The sequence below is a fragment of the Fistularia commersonii genome, chromosome 3 (genome assembly GCF_037954325.1).
Source record: "Fistularia commersonii isolate RoL2024-O1a breed Wild chromosome 3, RoL_Fcom_v1.0, whole genome shotgun sequence".
In the NCBI taxonomy this organism is placed as follows: Eukaryota; Metazoa; Chordata; class Actinopteri; order Syngnathiformes; family Fistulariidae; genus Fistularia; species Fistularia commersonii.
The window spans coordinates 18,296,939-18,315,401 of record NC_141286.1 but is presented as its reverse complement, the minus strand read 5'-3'; the positions used below and the strand labels follow the sequence as shown (position 1 = coordinate 18,315,401).

The 18,463-nt window shown below is 37.4% G+C and overlaps 2 protein-coding genes across 3 annotated transcripts; one reads left to right on the top strand and one right to left on the bottom strand.

The window, feature by feature from the left end:
- Positions 1-467: 467 nt before the first annotated feature.
- Positions 468-7,329, bottom strand: slc67a1 (solute carrier family 67 member 1). Of its 2 annotated transcripts, XM_086139792.1 has the most exons (11): positions 7,128-7,329; positions 6,722-7,017; positions 5,997-6,094; positions 5,382-5,527; positions 4,865-4,997; positions 4,291-4,388; positions 3,971-4,093; positions 3,636-3,736; positions 3,454-3,555; positions 3,122-3,242; positions 468-1,832 (listed from the first exon to the last, which is right to left on the bottom strand). In XM_086139792.1, exons 2-11 carry the CDS (start codon positions 6,875-6,877, stop codon positions 1,657-1,659), a joined length of 1,254 nt encoding a protein of 417 aa, XP_085995918.1. In that variant the 5' UTR covers positions 6,878-7,017; positions 7,128-7,329; the 3' UTR covers positions 468-1,656. The 2 variants fall into 2 exon arrangements, with proteins under 2 accessions (XP_085995918.1, XP_085995927.1); XM_086139801.1 differs by lacking the exon at positions 7,128-7,329 and having other exon boundaries at positions 6,666-6,795.
- A 186-nt stretch (positions 7,330-7,515) lies between these two features.
- On the top strand, positions 7,516-17,988 carry LOC147235759 (very-long-chain (3R)-3-hydroxyacyl-CoA dehydratase-like). The gene is made up of 11 exons (XM_086143975.1): positions 7,516-7,971; positions 10,796-10,838; positions 11,085-11,158; positions 11,644-11,808; positions 12,128-12,179; positions 12,312-12,422; positions 12,986-13,113; positions 13,634-13,746; positions 13,832-13,938; positions 14,027-14,158; positions 14,538-17,988. Exons 1-11 carry the CDS (start codon positions 7,891-7,893, stop codon positions 14,612-14,614), a joined length of 1,083 nt encoding a protein of 360 aa, XP_086000101.1. The 5' UTR covers positions 7,516-7,890; the 3' UTR covers positions 14,615-17,988.
- Positions 17,989-18,463: the final 475 nt, after the last annotated feature.

The window sequence follows — 18,463 nt, the reverse complement described above, 5'->3', positions numbered from 1 at the left end:
GTGCGATTGGTGGGGGGCATGCAGAAACCAAATCCTCAACTGCTTAATTTACCGAGTGGATTTACTTTGACAAGCTTTAATAGAATATAAACAGGCTATGGCAGTCCTTTTACCTGCATTTGCTCGGTGTAATTCAGTAGTTTGCACATGAAAATGCATAACAGTCACAATATTTCTGATCTTTTCTTATCTTTGTCCTGTGATTATTATTAGTTGGGCTGACTGACGTTGTTTTTTTCTGAGTTAATATTAAAAAACAATATTTTGCAGTAGTGCCAAATATTGTGTTGATCATATATACTATACATGTGTACATTACTGATGCACTCTTATCAAGTCTCTGTTATGTCTCTGGAATAGCATAGCCTAATAGCCACCGTGTTTTATTGCAATTATGCTTTTCAAATTTTTTGTCATTATTTAATTATTGAGTTTAAAAAAGTCAGCAGACATACTTCAGATAAGATACATAAAGCTTTAATTTTGCTGTTCTTCTTCAAAATAAAAAAAGACAATTCAATCATATTCCTATGTATACCTCCAGTACTCATAAAAGCATGGCTCAGGCGTGTGTCCAGCTATAATTTAAGGCAAGTGAACAGTATGGATGATTTAACAATATATTGTCAGGAATTAACCTCGCTCACATAGCAAGCAGCCCAGACTGTAGAGGAAACAGGCCTTTTCCAAAACTGTCCCTCCCCTTTCCTCTCATGCCTCCAGGTACTGTATGTGGCAGAACCTTTAAGCATTGAAAATGGAAAATTCTCATACAAAACGTGATGCTACCAGAGGAGTTCAACTGAGTGATGCTTCACTGTTGTCTTCTGTGTGTGTGTGTGTGTGTGTGTGTGTGTGTGTGTGTGTGGTGTGTGTGAGAGAGTTATTTGCAAGTGTTTTCTCAATATTTACAATGGATTACGGGTAATATATTCTCCTTTAATGTTTTAAAAGAATTTATATGAAAAGCAAACTGCTCTAGAGGTTATGACCACATGATTGATATCGACTTGTTCAGCAATTTATTGCACTTTTTTTCTGAATTCAACCTCAAAGATTTGTACCTAGCCTATCTGAATTTCCCTGACCTTAATCTGAACTTGGCCATATATCTCTAACATCAACATCTGACTATCTGCACACTGATTCAACATGTGTAAACTTATTTTTAAGTTTACACATGTTGTGAATTTAAACTCATATGAGTTTTATACGAAAAGGCTGGTTTAGCAAAATGTCAAAATGTTTTTCAAAAATACTCTTGTGTAAGGAGTATTTGTCAATGTTGTGACAATTGGTGTGTCTGTGGGTGCAAACTGAAGATTAACAATATTAAATGATATACTGCACACAAATCTCATTAAATGATCTTATCAGCACATGTATGTTGGATTTATTATATCTATATGTTGGAGTAAAAAAATATGTTGATTGATAAAGCATAAGCATTGATAAAGTTTTTGGCAATATATAAAACATTAAAATGCAACATGATTGTGGTAAATGGATCCTGTGAGAAAAAGAACAATCAGGTACAAAGATGGTTTGCCTCCATCTAGTGGTTAAATAGAACAGTTGTTGGGCACAACAAAAATAAAAATGATTGATTTCTAAATGGATGAGTTACGATTTGGAAACACAAATACTGGTAAGAAGTCAGTCCTTTTTCTTGACCTGCCTTTGCAGCAGGTACACAAACACAGCGATGTTCACAAAAAACTGTAGTAAGCCTATAGAAGGTAGGCCGTAGTTCATGTAGAGGAAACCACCAACAGTTGGTCCAACTGTGCGAAGCAACGACTGAACAGACGCACACATCCCCAGCATGGTGCCTGCATGCAGAAAAGAAGGTTCACCTTATTGTTTTACCTATAGTACCTGGAGGATTTGTATTTTCATTTTCATTTTTGGTTTAGTCTGGAATAGGACTCGGGCAGGGGTCGGCAACCCGAAACACCCAAAGAGCCATTTGGGCCCGGTTTCCTCTGAAAAGAAAACACTGGGAGCCGCAATTACTTTTTGACATCTAAAATAAAGGTACCACTGTATATATTGCTTTTTACTACCTTTACACTTTGTATAAACAAGTGTGTAGTGTGTTGCTTCTGAAAGTCACAAAGTATTATGGAGAAAATTATATTTTATTTATGTAATGAACTCATTTTGAGCTTTGGGCTTTCAGAGCGTGTAGCTGAGCCTTCACCTGAATTTTAAAAATAAATCGGGAAAAAATTACTGTGTCAGTAAACAATAGAAAATAAATATTTGCAACATATCTTCATAAATATTTATTTTACCTTATGGGACTTCTGTTTCTGAACTTCTGCGCACAGCATCTGCAAACTTTACTGGCTGGCGGGTATACCAGCTTCCGCGAGTGTGACGTTATTTTGAGCGGCGAAAAATGATAAATATAATTTTATTTGATATTCTAAGATCACAATAATCTTCCAACTTGGAAGTAAAAGTTAAAAAAAGGAATTAACACAAATGAAATACACTTCAATTAAATATTTATAATTTATTTTCCCAAGCCACTCGGAGTCGCAGTGTAAAGATGAAAGAGCCGTGGGTTGCCGACCCCTGGACTAGGGGGAGGGTATCAGAAGGAAAGGGTTTCTCTCAGTGGTGAAATATATAAATTTAACCGGCTAATGTATGAAAAGAAGCACATGTAAGATATATAATGCATTTAAATGAGTTCATAAACAGCATGTTCAAGTGCTTGTATTGTTCTATTAGAATGCAGCTATTCTGATCAGTTTCTTATAACTACATTCAATTAGAATGATAATCATTCTTAATACCTTTTGGCTTATTTCATTTGCATGTTATGGTGTCATTCATTTTGGTGAATTCTTGGAAATCCAGGAGACAATTCTGGAAGATTTTTGTGCATATTGTGATTATTATAAAATCTAAGTGAATTAGAATGTGAAAAATGATTTGCAAAGTACTCGCAAGCCCTAAGCTTAAACCTGTATGTAAACATATACATGTATTTTTTTTGTTTGTTTTTGTTGCTCCATGTTAATTTTTTTTTGTCATCACCAGACAGTCGCATGTCATGTGATCAACCAGATTTTGCAAAGTTTTGTCAGCTAGAACAGATGGAGCTTACCTGTGTCTGAGGATGATACGCTCTTGGTGAGAATGCTGTTTGTGATAACGTTGAACATGCTCAGAGAAGATATCATGGGAATGACGATAAGGCAAAACTGGAACACATTCTGCATGTAAGCCTGCCGGAGGGAACAGAAAGGATCATTAACAACTTAAACAACAGGGGTTTGATTGGCTATGTGTTATTGTTTTAATTTTGATTCATTATTCATAAGACTCTTGTGCTAAAAAGGTTTTTACAATTCAAAAGTAAGATAACTATACATTTTTAACTGCACTTAATACTTTCTTGCTCCTGCAAAAAATGTGTTCTTATATGCTGGCATTTACCTGAGCGAGTCCCACAAAGGATGAAATTCCAACAGACAGAAGCAACAGTGAGCTCTCAGAGAATCTGGCTGTAAGTCGTCCGATGACTCCTCCCTGAACCACCTGAACAAACATCCCATTTTCATTCATTCATTTAAATTAATTCAAACTATTTTTCACACACAGAAGTTGTAGTCACCAACCATCTGGACCATTCCAAAATATGCCATCAGGTAGCCGTTCTGTTCCGGTGTCAGCTTGAAAAATTCCATTGCAATGATGGAGAACATCACTTGGAAAATTACTTTGGAGAGAGAAGAGATCTTTTCATTTCATTTTATACGAAAGGTTTATATTTGAGTGTGTTTAATCTTCCCTTTGAATGAAAACACTGTGCATCCTTTCCTAACAGATGGGAAAGCATGGATTTGTGAAAATTGTGCAACAGAAAAAGTGTGCAATGAATCTGATAAATCTAGTTGGACCTGGAGACAGGTTTTAGAGGTTGAAAAAAATAATTGTGAAGTTTCAGGCTTACCTGAGGGTAAACCAGAAACAATCTTCACCATAAATGTTGGGGCCACGTCAGGAAAACTCATCAGTCGTGCAATCTGTCGCAGGTTAAATATTGACTTGCTTTGGTGATCAGCTGCAGTGGATTCTTTAAAAAATTAAAGAACATATTAACCTTTTTTTTATTAAAAGGCAAAACTGACAACCACAAGAGGAACCTATTATTAAAAATCTGATGGTCACTCAAGGGAGCTTGTTGATCTAGACTAAAAGCAGCCTTTGTCATGACTCTGTTCCATGAACATCAACGTGCAAAAAGAGAGAGGACAATCGTCATAGACTCACCTTGTGGTTGGGCTTTAGTCGATTCTGGAATAAAGGTTAAGACCAAGAACAAACTAAGCGCACTCCCCACAGCACCAACACATGCAGCAAATGATTCCCTGGGAAACAGATAGTAAATTTTTTTATTGGCAGGAAAATATATATAGTAGAAAAGTATTAGCATTTTATTGTCAAGATGAAGTGTGGTTATGGATGAGCTATATGTGACAAAAATATGATATCATAGTGACAAAATACATTTCTAAATCCATCCAAAATTCAGAAAAGTTACTTTTTTTTTGTATAAGAAGCAGCTTTCCTGAAACAGAATGACTTATCTAAGTTCTGGGTTTTAAGAATTATCATTACATTGTAATATCTGTGCTTTGAAACATACAAGATTTCCTTGAGGTAAATCAGTCCACTGTGGAAATATGTGTGCACATTTGTGAACACAGATAAGTCAACTTTGTGTTCCTCCTGTCAAGTGAGTAGATTTTAAATCTGTTTTTTTTTCTGTACATTTCTTAGCAATGCAGCATGTGTTTTATATTTTTAATGTATGATCTATGCGTACACGCTTGCTGTTACTCACCCATATTTTGTGACAAGGTGGCCCCCTAACATGGAACCTGTTAGCATACCAATGCCAAAACAGAGCCCTAGTTTAGATAAAGAATCCGCCCGTTTCGCTGGTTCTGAAAGGTCCGTTACTACCATCTCAGAAGCTGTGGAAAAGATAGAAAAACACAGTTTTCATTTTAAAATCACCCAAGTAATCAGTAAACAATAGTGTACAGATGAGATGAAAGAAACACTGAGCAAACCTGAATTTGGAAGATACATTTCAAACTAACTTAGAGCTGTTGGGAGCAATTCAGGAAAAAAATGTGTTGGTTTTGTAAGCCAAAAGCTAGTTTGCAACACAAAGCAAAGTATTACTTTTAGTTTGTCTACCAGTTTCTCTTGTGCACTATAGCGACAACAGAGTATAAATATTTAACAAAGTACATATTCTATGTTATTTTAATATTATCATATGCAGGTGTCAGATCACACAGTGCACACAAAAACAGGGTGAGTAATCGGGACTGAGGAGGGGAGACATTCACCTGGCAGAACGTGCATGAAGACTGTGGGAAGTTTGTGCACAAACAACATGGCAGGGTGGTTTGCTAAGGCCAGCAGCACAAAGAAAACAACAGTAGCAGAACACGACAGAGATAAGGCTGTTCGCGCCCCGAAGATATCTGCAAACCTGTCACAACCACAGAATCGGAATGAAAAAGGTGCAGATCCATGATGTCAGACAAATGTTCATGAAGCACATCAAGAATTCACCCTGAGTGGTAGAACTCAATTTAGAATTTCAGAAATAAGAAATAATAGCTGGGAATTTCATATCAGGATGCACACAGCCAGTTGGGTTAGATCACTGCCTGCTGATGTTTGCATTTTTTTTATTTTAACTTGTGTTGTTAATTGTGCCTCTCTGGTGTTAGTTCTGCTGTTCTCTAATGTTACAGTGAGCAGTATTGTATATTCAATTTAGCAGAAACAATGGTTTTGACGGCTTCAAGTATCACTTAATGCATCCATACAGTACTTTTTACACTTAGATATCAGTCTCAGCTCCGAACATCAGTAACAGTTGGGCTCGACCAGGTGTGTTTGCAGTTGCCATTAACAGAAACATTTGTGCATTTTCAGCTATCCCCCTAACTTACCTTCCAAACATGGGACCCCCGAGCAGCTGGATAAGACCTACTGTAGTTTGCAAGTAACCAAACCACAAGGTGTCAAATCCCAGTTTCCTTGCCAAATACTGTTAGAGAGATGCAATAATAATGGTACACACATTAGAATACTTGAATACATATAGTATAAAGCATACAGATTTGCAATTGTCCGGGGATCTTGTTCATCTAAGCTACTTTTTGTCACTGATCTATCAACACAGGATGGTTCCAATTGCTTGAAAATGCCAATTGCCTCTGTTTATTTGTGAATTCTTTTCAGGTAAAATCTTAAGACGTATGCAATGCAGTAGGTCCCAATGCACCTCGGTTACCAGTTTAAAATTATCTTACATTACAAAGTCTCCCTTGACAAACCACATTAGATCATACAGTGGCCCTAGGGGACAGCACACACCTGGATATGCAATGACAAACCCTTGGGGGGCTGTCTGTTTTCCACTAGAGGACATGAAGTCAGTCTTGATCTGACCAACTAAGACAGTTAGTGGAGTTCAAGTGTTACACTCAAGTATAACCACCGAGCACTCCACCTACTGTATGCAAGCATGATTTGCTCACGCCTCTGCACAATTACACTATAATAGTGGGAGCCTGCTGTTTCTATTAAGCATCTACTAATGGGATTGTCCTACTTGCATGTTTTGATGGATGCAGATCCCGCAGCATCCTTCAGACCTGAGAAATACACTTACAGGTGTTATAGAAAACTGTAAAAACATCCATGTTATATCCAGAGCAGTGATGAGATAAACAACATAGATTATCTTCGTCCTCATCCACTGGTCTCTAAGGTCGGGTTTGGAGTTTGAAACATCTCCGGGATTTTCCTCTCGGTTCTCCGATGTCATGACGGCGGCTCTATGATTGCGTGCCCACCGCTCGGTAAAATGCCCTTCGACACAAGTTTCCACTGCCTCGTTTGCACTTTGGATCCCACGGAATTGGATGTCAGTTGGTTTGCAGAGAAGGTTACTGGTTTAACAGTCTCCTAGATAAACAGTGTCGAGAAGAAGCCGCAGGTAAACATACAATCCGACAGCTGATTGGTCGAAAAACAGGAAGTATTCCTAGTCTTTCATAAAGTCTGTAAATATGTACCTCAGCAATGTATTCAATCCAAATTGCCCTTCATGAAATTTGCCAGGCAAAACGGTTTAAATGTCCAACCCAGGTGGCGAGACAGCCGCCCGTCAGCTATTTCCTTTCGCATCGTTGTTTCTTTTCTTCTTCATCTAAAACTCACCGGAAAACAATGAAAGACGTTTGTGTTTTTCTATCAACTTTGACTCGAAGTGGGCAGTGGGCGTGTTTCTCTCTTCGTTAAAGCGACAGTTTCCCCCCAAATACGAAGAATAAAAGCTTTTATTGTTGTTGTTGTTTTTCTTGCCGTTGACTTTTTTGACTTTGTTTTAAGGTTATACGGGGTTCAGACATCTTAAGCCGCCTTCTGTCATTTGCATTGAGTGAGTGGATAGAATAAATCAGGTGTCGCTGCGGCACCAGTAAGGTCACCACTGCGCATGTCAGAAGGAAAACGCTGGACAATCATTCACTTACTGTAGTACCAGAATATATTTTAAGTCCCGTCTGATTTAAAAGTCAACCCCCCCCCCCCTTTTTTTTTCATGCTCCCTTTCCTTTTAGGTGCCATGTTAGTGCAATCCAAACCCAAGTACTTTTATTTTGAAGCTACCTATCATTGCTTCGTCAGGGACCGGCCTCCTCCCGGAAGTGTGTTCCGTCTGTAGTTCCGAAGCTGCTGTGTGGGGGTTGTTACGGAGTGACATTGGATGCATTGACAGCGTCAGACTTCATCTTCGCAGATTTGTGGCATGTAGATTTCGGAAAACGCTGGTCGACGATGCAGATCCTCACTCCTCAAGTCTTCTGGGCTCAGCGGCACGGAGAGATATTTCTCCGGGTGGAGCTGAGCGATGCCAAGGTAGGACCGTTCGCAACATCCTAGTGGCTGCTCTCAGTAAGCTCTCTCAGTCTCAACTTACACGCACTTCTCCCCTCACTCACAAATGTCCCGACGATAAAACAAAACAAAACAAAAGATAAATGCTATATTTATATATATCCATTTTAATTCCGTTTGACTTACAACCTGGTTAATGATAACATTTTCCTGGAGTAATAACGGAGAGTAACGAGCTACCAGTTAAGTTAGCTTAAACTGTTAGCCGGTGATGCTGCTCTTTATAGACGTACTGTCCTCGAAATGTAACAGACTTAAAACAATCGGTAACTAATAAGAAATAAATATATGTGTTTTTTGTGCTTTATTCATATTTTATTACCGCAGTGATTAGTATAAAGTGAAATGTACTCCACAACGATATTAAATAGAAAATTGTTTATACGATATAAAATTGTGTGACTGTGCCTTTACTTGGAAGTTTTGATTCTGCTTTAGCACCAGACAAGGAAGAAATATACTGAGGATAATTACTTTCAAAGAGGATTAAATAAATACATATAGCACTAGGCATTGCAGAAGAGTGACTGACATATAAGTAGTATTGCATAGAGATTTGAATTAATTAAAATATGTATTATTGTTCTTAAGTCACTTGTGGAGTACAGGTTTGAGTGATAAAGTCAGTCTTTATGAAATGCACCGTGGACAGCAAAGTAGGAATTTCACTGTACACGGAAACACATTTCTACACTGCATGTGACAATAAACGCTTTGAATCTTGAATGAAAATAGTTTGTTTTGTTTTCAACACCATATCGTCATAAAAAGAGGCCAGTTGTATGAGAAAAAAAATTTATACTTGATCATTGCTCATAATTGCATATTAAAAAAAGCATCACGCATCACAGATGTAGTGTGGTGTAATGTAACAGCTACTCTATACAAATTTTGTGGGGAGGGGGGTTGTTTTCTTCTTTTGTGATCATGTGGGTTTATTGTGTTGGCCTATAGCTGAGTAATTTTTTTCAGCATCTGCTTCCAGCATCCTTGTGTCATGTCTTCATTAAAGATGCATGACTTTAATGGTTGTTCTGGATCTTGTTCAGGCTCCATTTGCAAATGCTAAAGTAGGATGACAGAAGGACACCTGTCTTGTTATACTCGAAGAGGAGCTTGGACTAAATTTGTATCGATCAGGTTTTTTTTCTAAAGAACTTGTTCACCTAAGTGGAAATTAAGATAGGAGATTTCACGAATTTGTATGTCACTGTTTAACTGTTTTACCAGGTTCACATAATCACTTCTTAGACAAATGTCTAATTTAAAACTAAGCCATTCCACATTAACAATTAATTAGACTGGTCACACAACACTGATGCACTCTACAGGAAGGGTCAGAGCAGGATGCGTCTGTAGCGGGCTCCTCAAGACAATTCTACTGGTCTATGGTAGCCAGCGCACTCTTCTGCGGTATAGTGTGCTGTTGGGGCGGTGCCAGGGCTGGGGAGGTCAGTAGGCTCAACAAGATAGTGAGGAAAGACCGCTCGGTGGTGGGAATGAGGCCCCGGACCAGTTTCAATCGGTAGCAGTGGGGAGGGTGAAGGACAAACTGGAAGCTATCCTGGACAATCCTTCCTACCCCCTGCACGACAAGCTGGGGCTGATGGGCAGCTCCTTCAGCCAACAGTTCATCCTACCCCGGTGCAGAATCGAATGCTTCAGACACTCCTCTGTGCCCATGGCCAACAGACTGTGTAACAGCAGTCTGGACGGCACACAACTCTGATCAGCCTGAGGTGCATCTGTGCTGCTTCCACAACCTCACTACCTTAACCCATTCACATGTCATGCCTTAACTCTGCTGTCTGTCTTTTCTTTGTTGTTCCCAGCCCGCACACACCCTGCCTATTTTTGTTTATTTATTTTATTCTTGTCCTTGCTATTGTCACTCTATTTATACTGTCGTTAAGTTCTGGTTGTGTATTTTTCACTCTTACTGTTCCGTTATGTTGTCCATTATTATCCCTGATGTTGTTGCTGTTGTTGTTCTCCCTGCTGTGCATTTATTCATGGATGTCTAGCTATCTTCTGTCCTCTAACTGGGTCTGTGTTTTTATTTATATTTATATTCATTTTTTTAAAACATTAAAACTTTATAACTTAAGTTTATCTTATCTTATCTTATCTTATCTCAACTTAACTTTTTTATCTTATCTTATTAAATACACTGATTAATGGAAATTACTGGCTTTTATTGGGTTTCAGATCTAAAATAAAATATTTGGTAACTGTGGTCATTATTGAAACTGTCATAAGATAAAAAGTATTATAAATAAAAAATTTAATAAAAAATGAAAATGATTTCTTTACAGGATTAGGTATTTCATATGATAATGATGTGGGACTCCTTCATTCTACATTATCTAGATACAACGTAAAAATGGATTCGTTTTTGGTGTTTTTCATTTTTAAATAAAAGATAAACACAGCAGTAACATAAAGTTAAGGGAATGGCTTTTCACGGGTTAACATTCAGGACACTTATTGCTTGGAATATTTGGTAGTCATGATCTGGAAAGCGGTTGTTAAAAAGATAAAGCAAGAATTAATAGTATTTTCAGCAGTTTTTGGAACGGTTTTTATTCTTGATTTTTAAACTGTAAGAAAATTAAAGAATCTGACAAGAAAAATCTGACTAGTCAATGAAAAGCAATTTCCCTCAGGAATCAATAAAATATTCTGATTCTGATTCAGTCCTGGTCTTCATGTGCCCTGTGTTCCAAATAGTTGTTTTTGTGTCGCTTTGGTGATGATGACCCTCTTTTTGACCCTTGTTTTGCAGAACCTCGATATCAGCCTGCAAGACAACATCATTCAGTTTAGAGGTTGGTATTTGACTTGTGCATTTTCTGGATCAAACACCTGTCGTTTTTAAGCTTTGTTGAGAACAACTGGATTAACTAATTTGCAATGAGGTATTTTACTGTAAAATGCTATAAATATCTGACAGTGTGTATAAAGGCCTTTCATCTTCTTATCCAGGGTTCTTATGATGGTGATTTCTGAATACAAGCAGTAAAAAAAGCTTAATCCTACTTCTAACATTCTAAAACTCCCATCACTTTCCTCAGCTCAGGGCCACGGAGCGAAAGGGGATAATGAATACAAGTTCACTTTGGAGTTCCGGGAACTTGTCAGACCTGAGGTATCGGCTGTTCTCTCATCTTTATTGCAAAACAGGATTTGATTTTATTTCATACATTTCCTCATATTTTTTGTTAGATATGTTTTTTGACTTGTCAAATATCCATCAGTCGTCTGCCACGGTCACAGTGGATGTTGGGTTCTATCCTAGCTGTCATGAGGCGAGAGGCAGGGTACCTCCTGGACTAGTCGCCAGTCATTTGCAGGGCCACTTGTCAAACATGCACCTCCTTTGTCTTCTCTTCAAGCTGGAAACTAATTCTCACTTGGTTTCTTCTGACTTTCTAAAGTGATCCTGCTGGAGGAGACTGATGAGATAAAATGGAATGACTGTCCTCTTTTGTTTTTAGCCTTTTTCTGACCATTAAAAATAATATTTTGTGATATATTATGCTCATATACTACTAAAAGGATAGAGATATAAATTCTAAATGCAAAGGATCACCTGGGTTCCTCATTTGTAAGAAAAATATCATTATATTACAGATTGAACATAAGTCCACCCAGCGTCAAGTGGACATCAAAATCAAGAAACAGGAGGAGCGCTGGTGGGACCGGCTGACGCTACAGGAGAGGAAGCCCTTGTTTCTGTGTCCCGACTTTGACCGCTGGCTGGACGAATCTGACGCTGAAATAGAGCTGCAGACAAAAGTATGTACAAAAAAAATGGAGAAATGATAATATCAGGGCTGAGTGATGATGAGCAACATCGTCCCTTGAGGTTTTATGGACTTAAGATTTTTAGCAAGAGATAAACCCACAAGATAGTTGATTTATACATATTTATAGATTTACCAAATAAAAAATACTTATTTGTATGAAATGTATAATTACTGTCTGGTGTATATAAACTTGAGATGTTTTCATTCTCCTACTTAATGTGCATGTAAAATATTTGCAGCAGTTGATATAATCTGTTAATTAAATAGGGGTGTGTGTCATCAAGGTGTGAATCTTGTTTTTTTTTCAGGAGGAAGAAAAGATAAACAAGATATCTGTGGAGTCCAGAGTTCGTCAGAACCGTAAGTCCCTGAACACTTTACCTGCAAATATTCACAATGCCATTCATAGTTTAATAGAAATCAACCAACACTAAATGTTTATTTTTCATGAAAATCACTGGCAACATCTCCCATTGCATCATGTTTCCTCAGCATACCTTGGACTGAAGAGAGGCTACTTGTTCATGTATAATCTGGTGCAGTTCCTGGGATTCTCCTGGGTCTTTGTCAACATGACAGTTCGACTCTTCATTCTCGGTCAAGGTTTGTAAGCAACTGCCTCTGATAGACATACCAACAGCTTCACACAACCAGACCTAAGCTGGAAAAAGTGAGAATGAGGACCAAGCAAGAGTCAGAGTATTCGTTTCTTCATATGCTATACTGTTTGTTGTAGATGTCTTGCTTTGCTGGAACAACCAGTAGTTTCCTCAAATAGGCCAAAAAAACGTAACTGTCATGCTTTATAAATTTAATTTTGGACTGAATTGAGTCACATAACATTTGAAACATTATATAAACTCATAATAAAACAAAGATGCTCCACATGAAACATCTGTGTCAAAATAGAATCCACCGTCTGTGGAGGGACATAATTATTAAAGAAAAATACTGGTTACCCTCATAAATAGTATCAGCATAATTAGCACGTGCGTGATACAAAGGGTGAAAAAATGTGTCCAAAAAAAAAGGAAGGAGGGCTTGTTTGAATATGAACAGGACCCCGATACAGCAAGGATTTGTTTTGCTAATGATGAAATTTATGAATAGTGCTTCCGGCGCTCCTATTATATCTGTTTGTTTCTCTCCCATATTGACCCCAACAGATTCATTCTATGATACCTTCCACACCACAGCTGACATGATGTATTTCTGTCAGATGATGGCCATGCTGGAGGTTGTTAACCCCTTGCTGGGTCTGGTGAAGACTGGATTCTTCCCTGCCATGATACAGGTAACACAGAGGTGACGGTCTCCTACAAGTGCATGAAGGCAGCTCTTATAAGCAACGGCACATTCAGGGAGCAGGAATAGGTGTTACATTCAGTTACACATGCAGCACAACTTCACAGTACTCCGCATTTAAGCCATCATGGATGAACTATGCATTGGGCAGCCAATGCTCATTTTGGTCGGTCTCGCTATACAACTCTTAGGCAGGCAAGGAGGAGCTCGAGAATTGAACGAGGAACTTTCAGTGCCAAGAAGGCAACTCTAACCACCTGAGCCACGCAGCCTCCTAGTAAATGAAATGAGCATCAGATATCAAATCATATTGTAGAAATTAACAGGATCAATCATTTTAGGATACCTGTACTGTAAAAAAAATCCCAACAATTCACGTAAAACCTAGCAGGAGACAGTGAAGGGTTTTTCAGACTCATTCATTTTGGCTGTAATTTCTGGAACTGTAGTAGATGATATCTCTTTTCTCAAAGGGAGAACAGACATTTTATTATGTTGTGACATTGCAGGTCGCTGGGAGAAACGTCATTCTGTTTGTCATCTTCGGGAGTTTGGAAGAGATGCAGAGCAAGCCAGTAGTCTTCTTCGTGTTCTACCTATGGAGCAGCATTGAGATCTTCAGGTGAGCTCCCTTCCACCACCTCTGCTCTCCCAGGGAATGTGTGTCATTGCTCCCTGTAACATCAGCCTGCCCATCTCTGTGTCAGGTACCCTTTCTATATGCTGGCCTGCATCAGCACAGAGTGGAAGCTATTAACATGGCTGAGATACAGCCTCTGGATACCTCTCTACCCACTGGGAGTCCTAGCTGAAGGTGAGTGGCACCTCTTGTCTTGTCGCTATGATTTGTCAGTTCATGCAGGGGCTGACATTGTGTGTTTTGTTGTTATGTCTGTCTGAAGCGGTGGCCGTGATTCAGTCTCTATCCATCTTTGATGAGACGCGTCTCTTCAGCCTGCCCCTCCCTGCCGCGCTTGGACACTCACTAAGCTTCTCCTACACCCTGCAGCTCTACCTGGTCCTCATGTTTCTTGGTGAGACTGAACTCACACACCACCGTCCCCATCTCCTAATTTTAATTTTATCTAACCAATGTATCACTGCTGCGGGAGGACCGCTCATAGTTACATCAATGTGCATGGACGTGAAATCATTACAGATCAGTATTTTCTGTGGAAAAAAAAAGTTCATCCCCTAGCTAATCGTCCATTTCAATATGCCTAATTTCAAGACCACAGACAGCTTCATTGTTTTTAGGTTGTATTTATTAAACTGATTATTACATAGGAATACATGTTACTCTGTACATTTTTAGTATGTCTCGTTAAAATGTTATTGTATTTTGGACAAAAAGTAAGTAACAAGTACATGTTTATAATGTAATTAATGACCATCTTTTCTGTACTTCCCCAGGACTCTTCATCAACTTCCGACACTTGTACAAGCAGAGGAGCAGACGATATCGCTCCAGGAGGAGGAAAGTCCAGTAACTGATCACTGCAGCACATACATAATCTCTGAACTGCTGTCTCATACAAAACCATTGTTCAGGTTGCCTTTCTTTCTAACACACACACACACACACACACACACACACACTCAGTGGCATATCCAGATTGACATCTGGAAGACTCCATGTCACACAAATCATCCCGGTATTATCTTGTGAGTTTTTAAATGTAACCCTATTTTTTTAAATTCAGTGGTGTTTATGTGACGGATACACATTTATGCTAAAAGGTGACTTACTTGAATTATATTCTGAAGGATTGTATCATGTAGTGATGGAAATGTAGGCAGGAATGGGATTCTGGATGGAAACCGTTAGAATTCTGGCCATTTGGTGTTTTGCATTATTCAGTAAAACCATAGCGGCTTATCAGTCATGTTAATTGATCTCTATTCTTACTATAAATGTTATCTATCACTACCACAGCTTGTCAATACTTATTTTGTCTGATCATCACTGATTTCACATATATATTTAATCAGCATAAAAGTCAATTAGGGAAATATACAGCTGTTGAATTGACCCGTGGCAAGAGATTTACTCTTTTTTTTTTTACTCAAGTTCAACAACAAAGTACTTTCAGTCATTCTAATAATTGCCTATGCATGAAAACATGTCATATAGAGATTATTTTGTGGCATCCTGTGTTTGTGTACAGCTGTGCTTTTGTTCCCCTGAAAGCAGCTATGTTTTTGTAGAAAGTTTTTATTCTGAGAAAAGGCACCGTCCATTACATTATTTATTGCCAAGATTTTAATGATTCGTCTGCATCTTCACCTAACTTTTCCGCTAGAAGTTTATCCTTCTGTCATGTCATCTGAAATGGATACCTTGATTTGAATGAAACACGATTCTTTCAGTTCAAGACATTTGCAATGGAAGTTATTTAATATATGGTATATCCAAAATATGTGTACTCAATACCTACACGTACTCTTGCAGTAGCCTGTACTGCCGTGCTATTGCTGTGCCATTGTCGTGTAATATAACACCATATGTATGCAATCGGAAAACTCAAATAAGAGAAAAATATTGACACCTCAAATCTTAAAGGTGCCAATTTTTTCCTTAGTATATATTTATGTGAATTCATATTTGGTTGGTATTTGGTTGAAACTGAAGTCAGACTCGTCAGGACTTGTTGGTATAAAACACTTGTCTGTCAAAGGTCTCAACTGTCCTTTCAGCAAAGTCTTGGGGTTTTCCAGTTTTTGATTTGTAAAAAGATATTTGAGGTTTGCATTAATAACTTTTAAAACACAAATGTAATTTCTTTCAACCTTACAAATATCTCTACAGTTGCAGTGTTGCCCTCAAATCGGTATTTTTATTGCAAAGAGGTTGTATTTGGTCGCACAAATCACCACTACGGCAACTCTGTTGTTCTACCTCCTTCCTGAATCCAGTTCCACTAAGATATCATCACATGCAAATTACCAGGCTGGGCAACAGTTTACTGACTCACTGTCTATATGAAGACACCAATCATTTGCTGATTTTTTTTTTCCATTTAATAGTTTCTCATTTTTAGCTTATTTAACTTTCAAACCACAAAAACAAATTATCTTAAAGTCATTGTCAATGACAAAAAGATGTAGATGAAAATAACGGATTTTACCAAAAAGCTTGTCAAATCCAGATACTTAATTTATTTGGCGATTGTTTTTTTACTGCCACATATACACAAATATGATTTATATTAATGCAATACAACTGTACTCTTGATATAATGATAATCATTCTTTTTGTCTATATTGCCCAGCACCACCTCCAACACATCTGAAAAAGACTGACTCCATTATTTTTGCTTTCACTCTGTCAGTGTCTTGACCTGCACAGGTCCTTCAAACATGCAAAACCTTTGTGCATGCTCCAGCCTCCACTTATTGAGCTCCCTGTGTTCTGTGAGTGACATCGTGAGCTGCACTGCATACTGTACGAATTTCCAGAGAGACATGCTATTTTGTTCAGCAAACTGCACACAAAAAATTTACATCTTTTATATAAAGTGACATACTGAACATGGCAGGTACAGATGGGACACCTCAGTCGTGATTAATCGGACAAGTATTAAGCTGCTGGAAGTGCTTGCAAGGTCACTATGTTTATAATTTAGTACCAACTTTATGTGAAGAAAAGAAATATTTAAAAATTTTCCCTAAACATATCCTGATTGTTACTTTCTATTTTAATGTCATAAATTTGTTTGAATTTAATTTAAATTTGACTCTTTAATTGCTACTGTATTACATTACCAGTATGTGTAATGTGGTGATTGCAGTTTTAATCTTATACATTTGTAATTTATTTCTATACATAATCCACTTTTAACCTGATTTTTTTCAATCTCTTACATTGCTCAAAAAAAAATAAAGGGAGTACTAAAATAACACATCCTCGATCTGAATGAATGAAATATTCTTATTAAATACTTTGTTCTTTACATAGTTAAATGTGCTGATAACAGAATCACACACAACTTATCAATGAAAATCAAATGTATTAACCCATAGAGGTCTAGATTTGGAGTTACACTCAAAATTAAAGTGGAAAAACACACTACAGGCTGATCCAACTTTGATGCCATGTCCTTAAAACAAGTCAAAATGAAAAAAATATTGCCGCCTAAGTGAACATTTTGATTTAACAGAAGTGTGGTTGACTTGGAGTTACATTGTGCTGTTTGTGTTCTCTTTATTTTTTTGAGCAGTATATATTTGCAACTTCAGTAAACCTATGCTGTATTTGGTCTTTGTCTTGGAAAGTTTTTCCCCTGATTTCCAGCTCCTAATAAAAATGTGTGTATATGTAGATAATTAAGTTGGGTTTTGCCCAAAATGGCCCAAATGCTTAGTAATAATGATGAATAAGTAGGTATTTTGTGATTTTTATACTTTAATTACACCACTCCCTCATCATCAATGTGACCGTTTTTTAATAACCTTCTGACGCCTTATTATGAATAGCAGTCCATATTCACAAGGTTTAGATATTGTTTCCAATTATCGTTCAAAACAAGTATTTCTGTTGTTAAACTGTTTTCACAAAGCAAATTACATCATCTCTGAGCTTAAACTTCTACATTCTGAGTTTGTTCTACATGGAGCTATCCAATTTTCAGATGGTCAAAAAGCCATTTGAACACTTGAAGGTGGGTGAAATGAAGTTATTACTGTATCCTTGTAATCCTGGCCAGAAGAATTAAATATTTATTGTTATTATAATTATTATTATTATCATTAGTTGAATTTTTTTATGAGTCTATTGATACTGACTTGAAGAGTCTTTTTTTAAATTATTATTTTATTTATTTCTGTCACCTGAGTGTTTGCTTGGTTTTCCAATAAACAGAACTTTCACATATTTGTTTTGGATGTGGGTTTTTCTCTGATTCTTTCATTTGTCATCAGTTTTTAAAATCTGTCATTTCATTTTTGCTTATATTTGTTGCAGCCAAACTTGTCTGATGGAGAGAGAGCCTGATGCCGGACTTCATAGCCACTGATATTTGGAAGTTTTAAATAACTTATAAATTGGCTGATCTATCAAGTACATAATTACTCTCAGTTGGATTTATTTCAACTGTGAAAACATTAACCACTCATTAACTACAAATAGACCATTCTCTCTTATAGATCAACTATCGACTTAACATCATTGATATTTAATCAGCATTTGAACGTTACTAGTCTTCAACTAATATGAAGGATATGATTCTGTTAAGCACTTACGTCTGTCAACCATCAGTATTGGATGTTATAAAAATGACTAGTTAAAAACACAGTCACAATGACATTGAGAAAGAGAAAATAGACCAAAGTGACTTTTT

Excerpts from the sequence above, each read along its gene's own strand:
- slc67a1 (XM_086139792.1), bottom strand. The coding sequence starts at position 6,877 with ATGACATCGGAGAACCGAGAGGAAAATCCCGGAGATGTTTCAAACTCC. Across the intron at positions 4,998-5,381 it reads CTTCATGCACGTTCTGCCAG|CTTCTGAGATGGTAGTAACG; the intron begins GTGAATGTCTCC and ends TCTTTTCCACAG. Across the intron at positions 3,243-3,453 it reads CCTTTGTGGGACTCGCTCAG|GCTTACATGCAGAATGTGTT; the intron begins GTAAATGCCAGC and ends TCCCTCCGGCAG.
- LOC147235759 (XM_086143975.1), top strand. The coding sequence starts at position 7,891 with ATGCAGATCCTCACTCCTCAAGTCTTCTGGGCTCAGCGGCACGGAGAG. Across the intron at positions 13,747-13,831 it reads AGCAGCATTGAGATCTTCAG|GTACCCTTTCTATATGCTGG; the intron begins GTGAGCTCCCTT and ends TCTCTGTGTCAG. Across the intron at positions 13,939-14,026 it reads ACTGGGAGTCCTAGCTGAAG|CGGTGGCCGTGATTCAGTCT; the intron begins GTGAGTGGCACC and ends GTCTGTCTGAAG.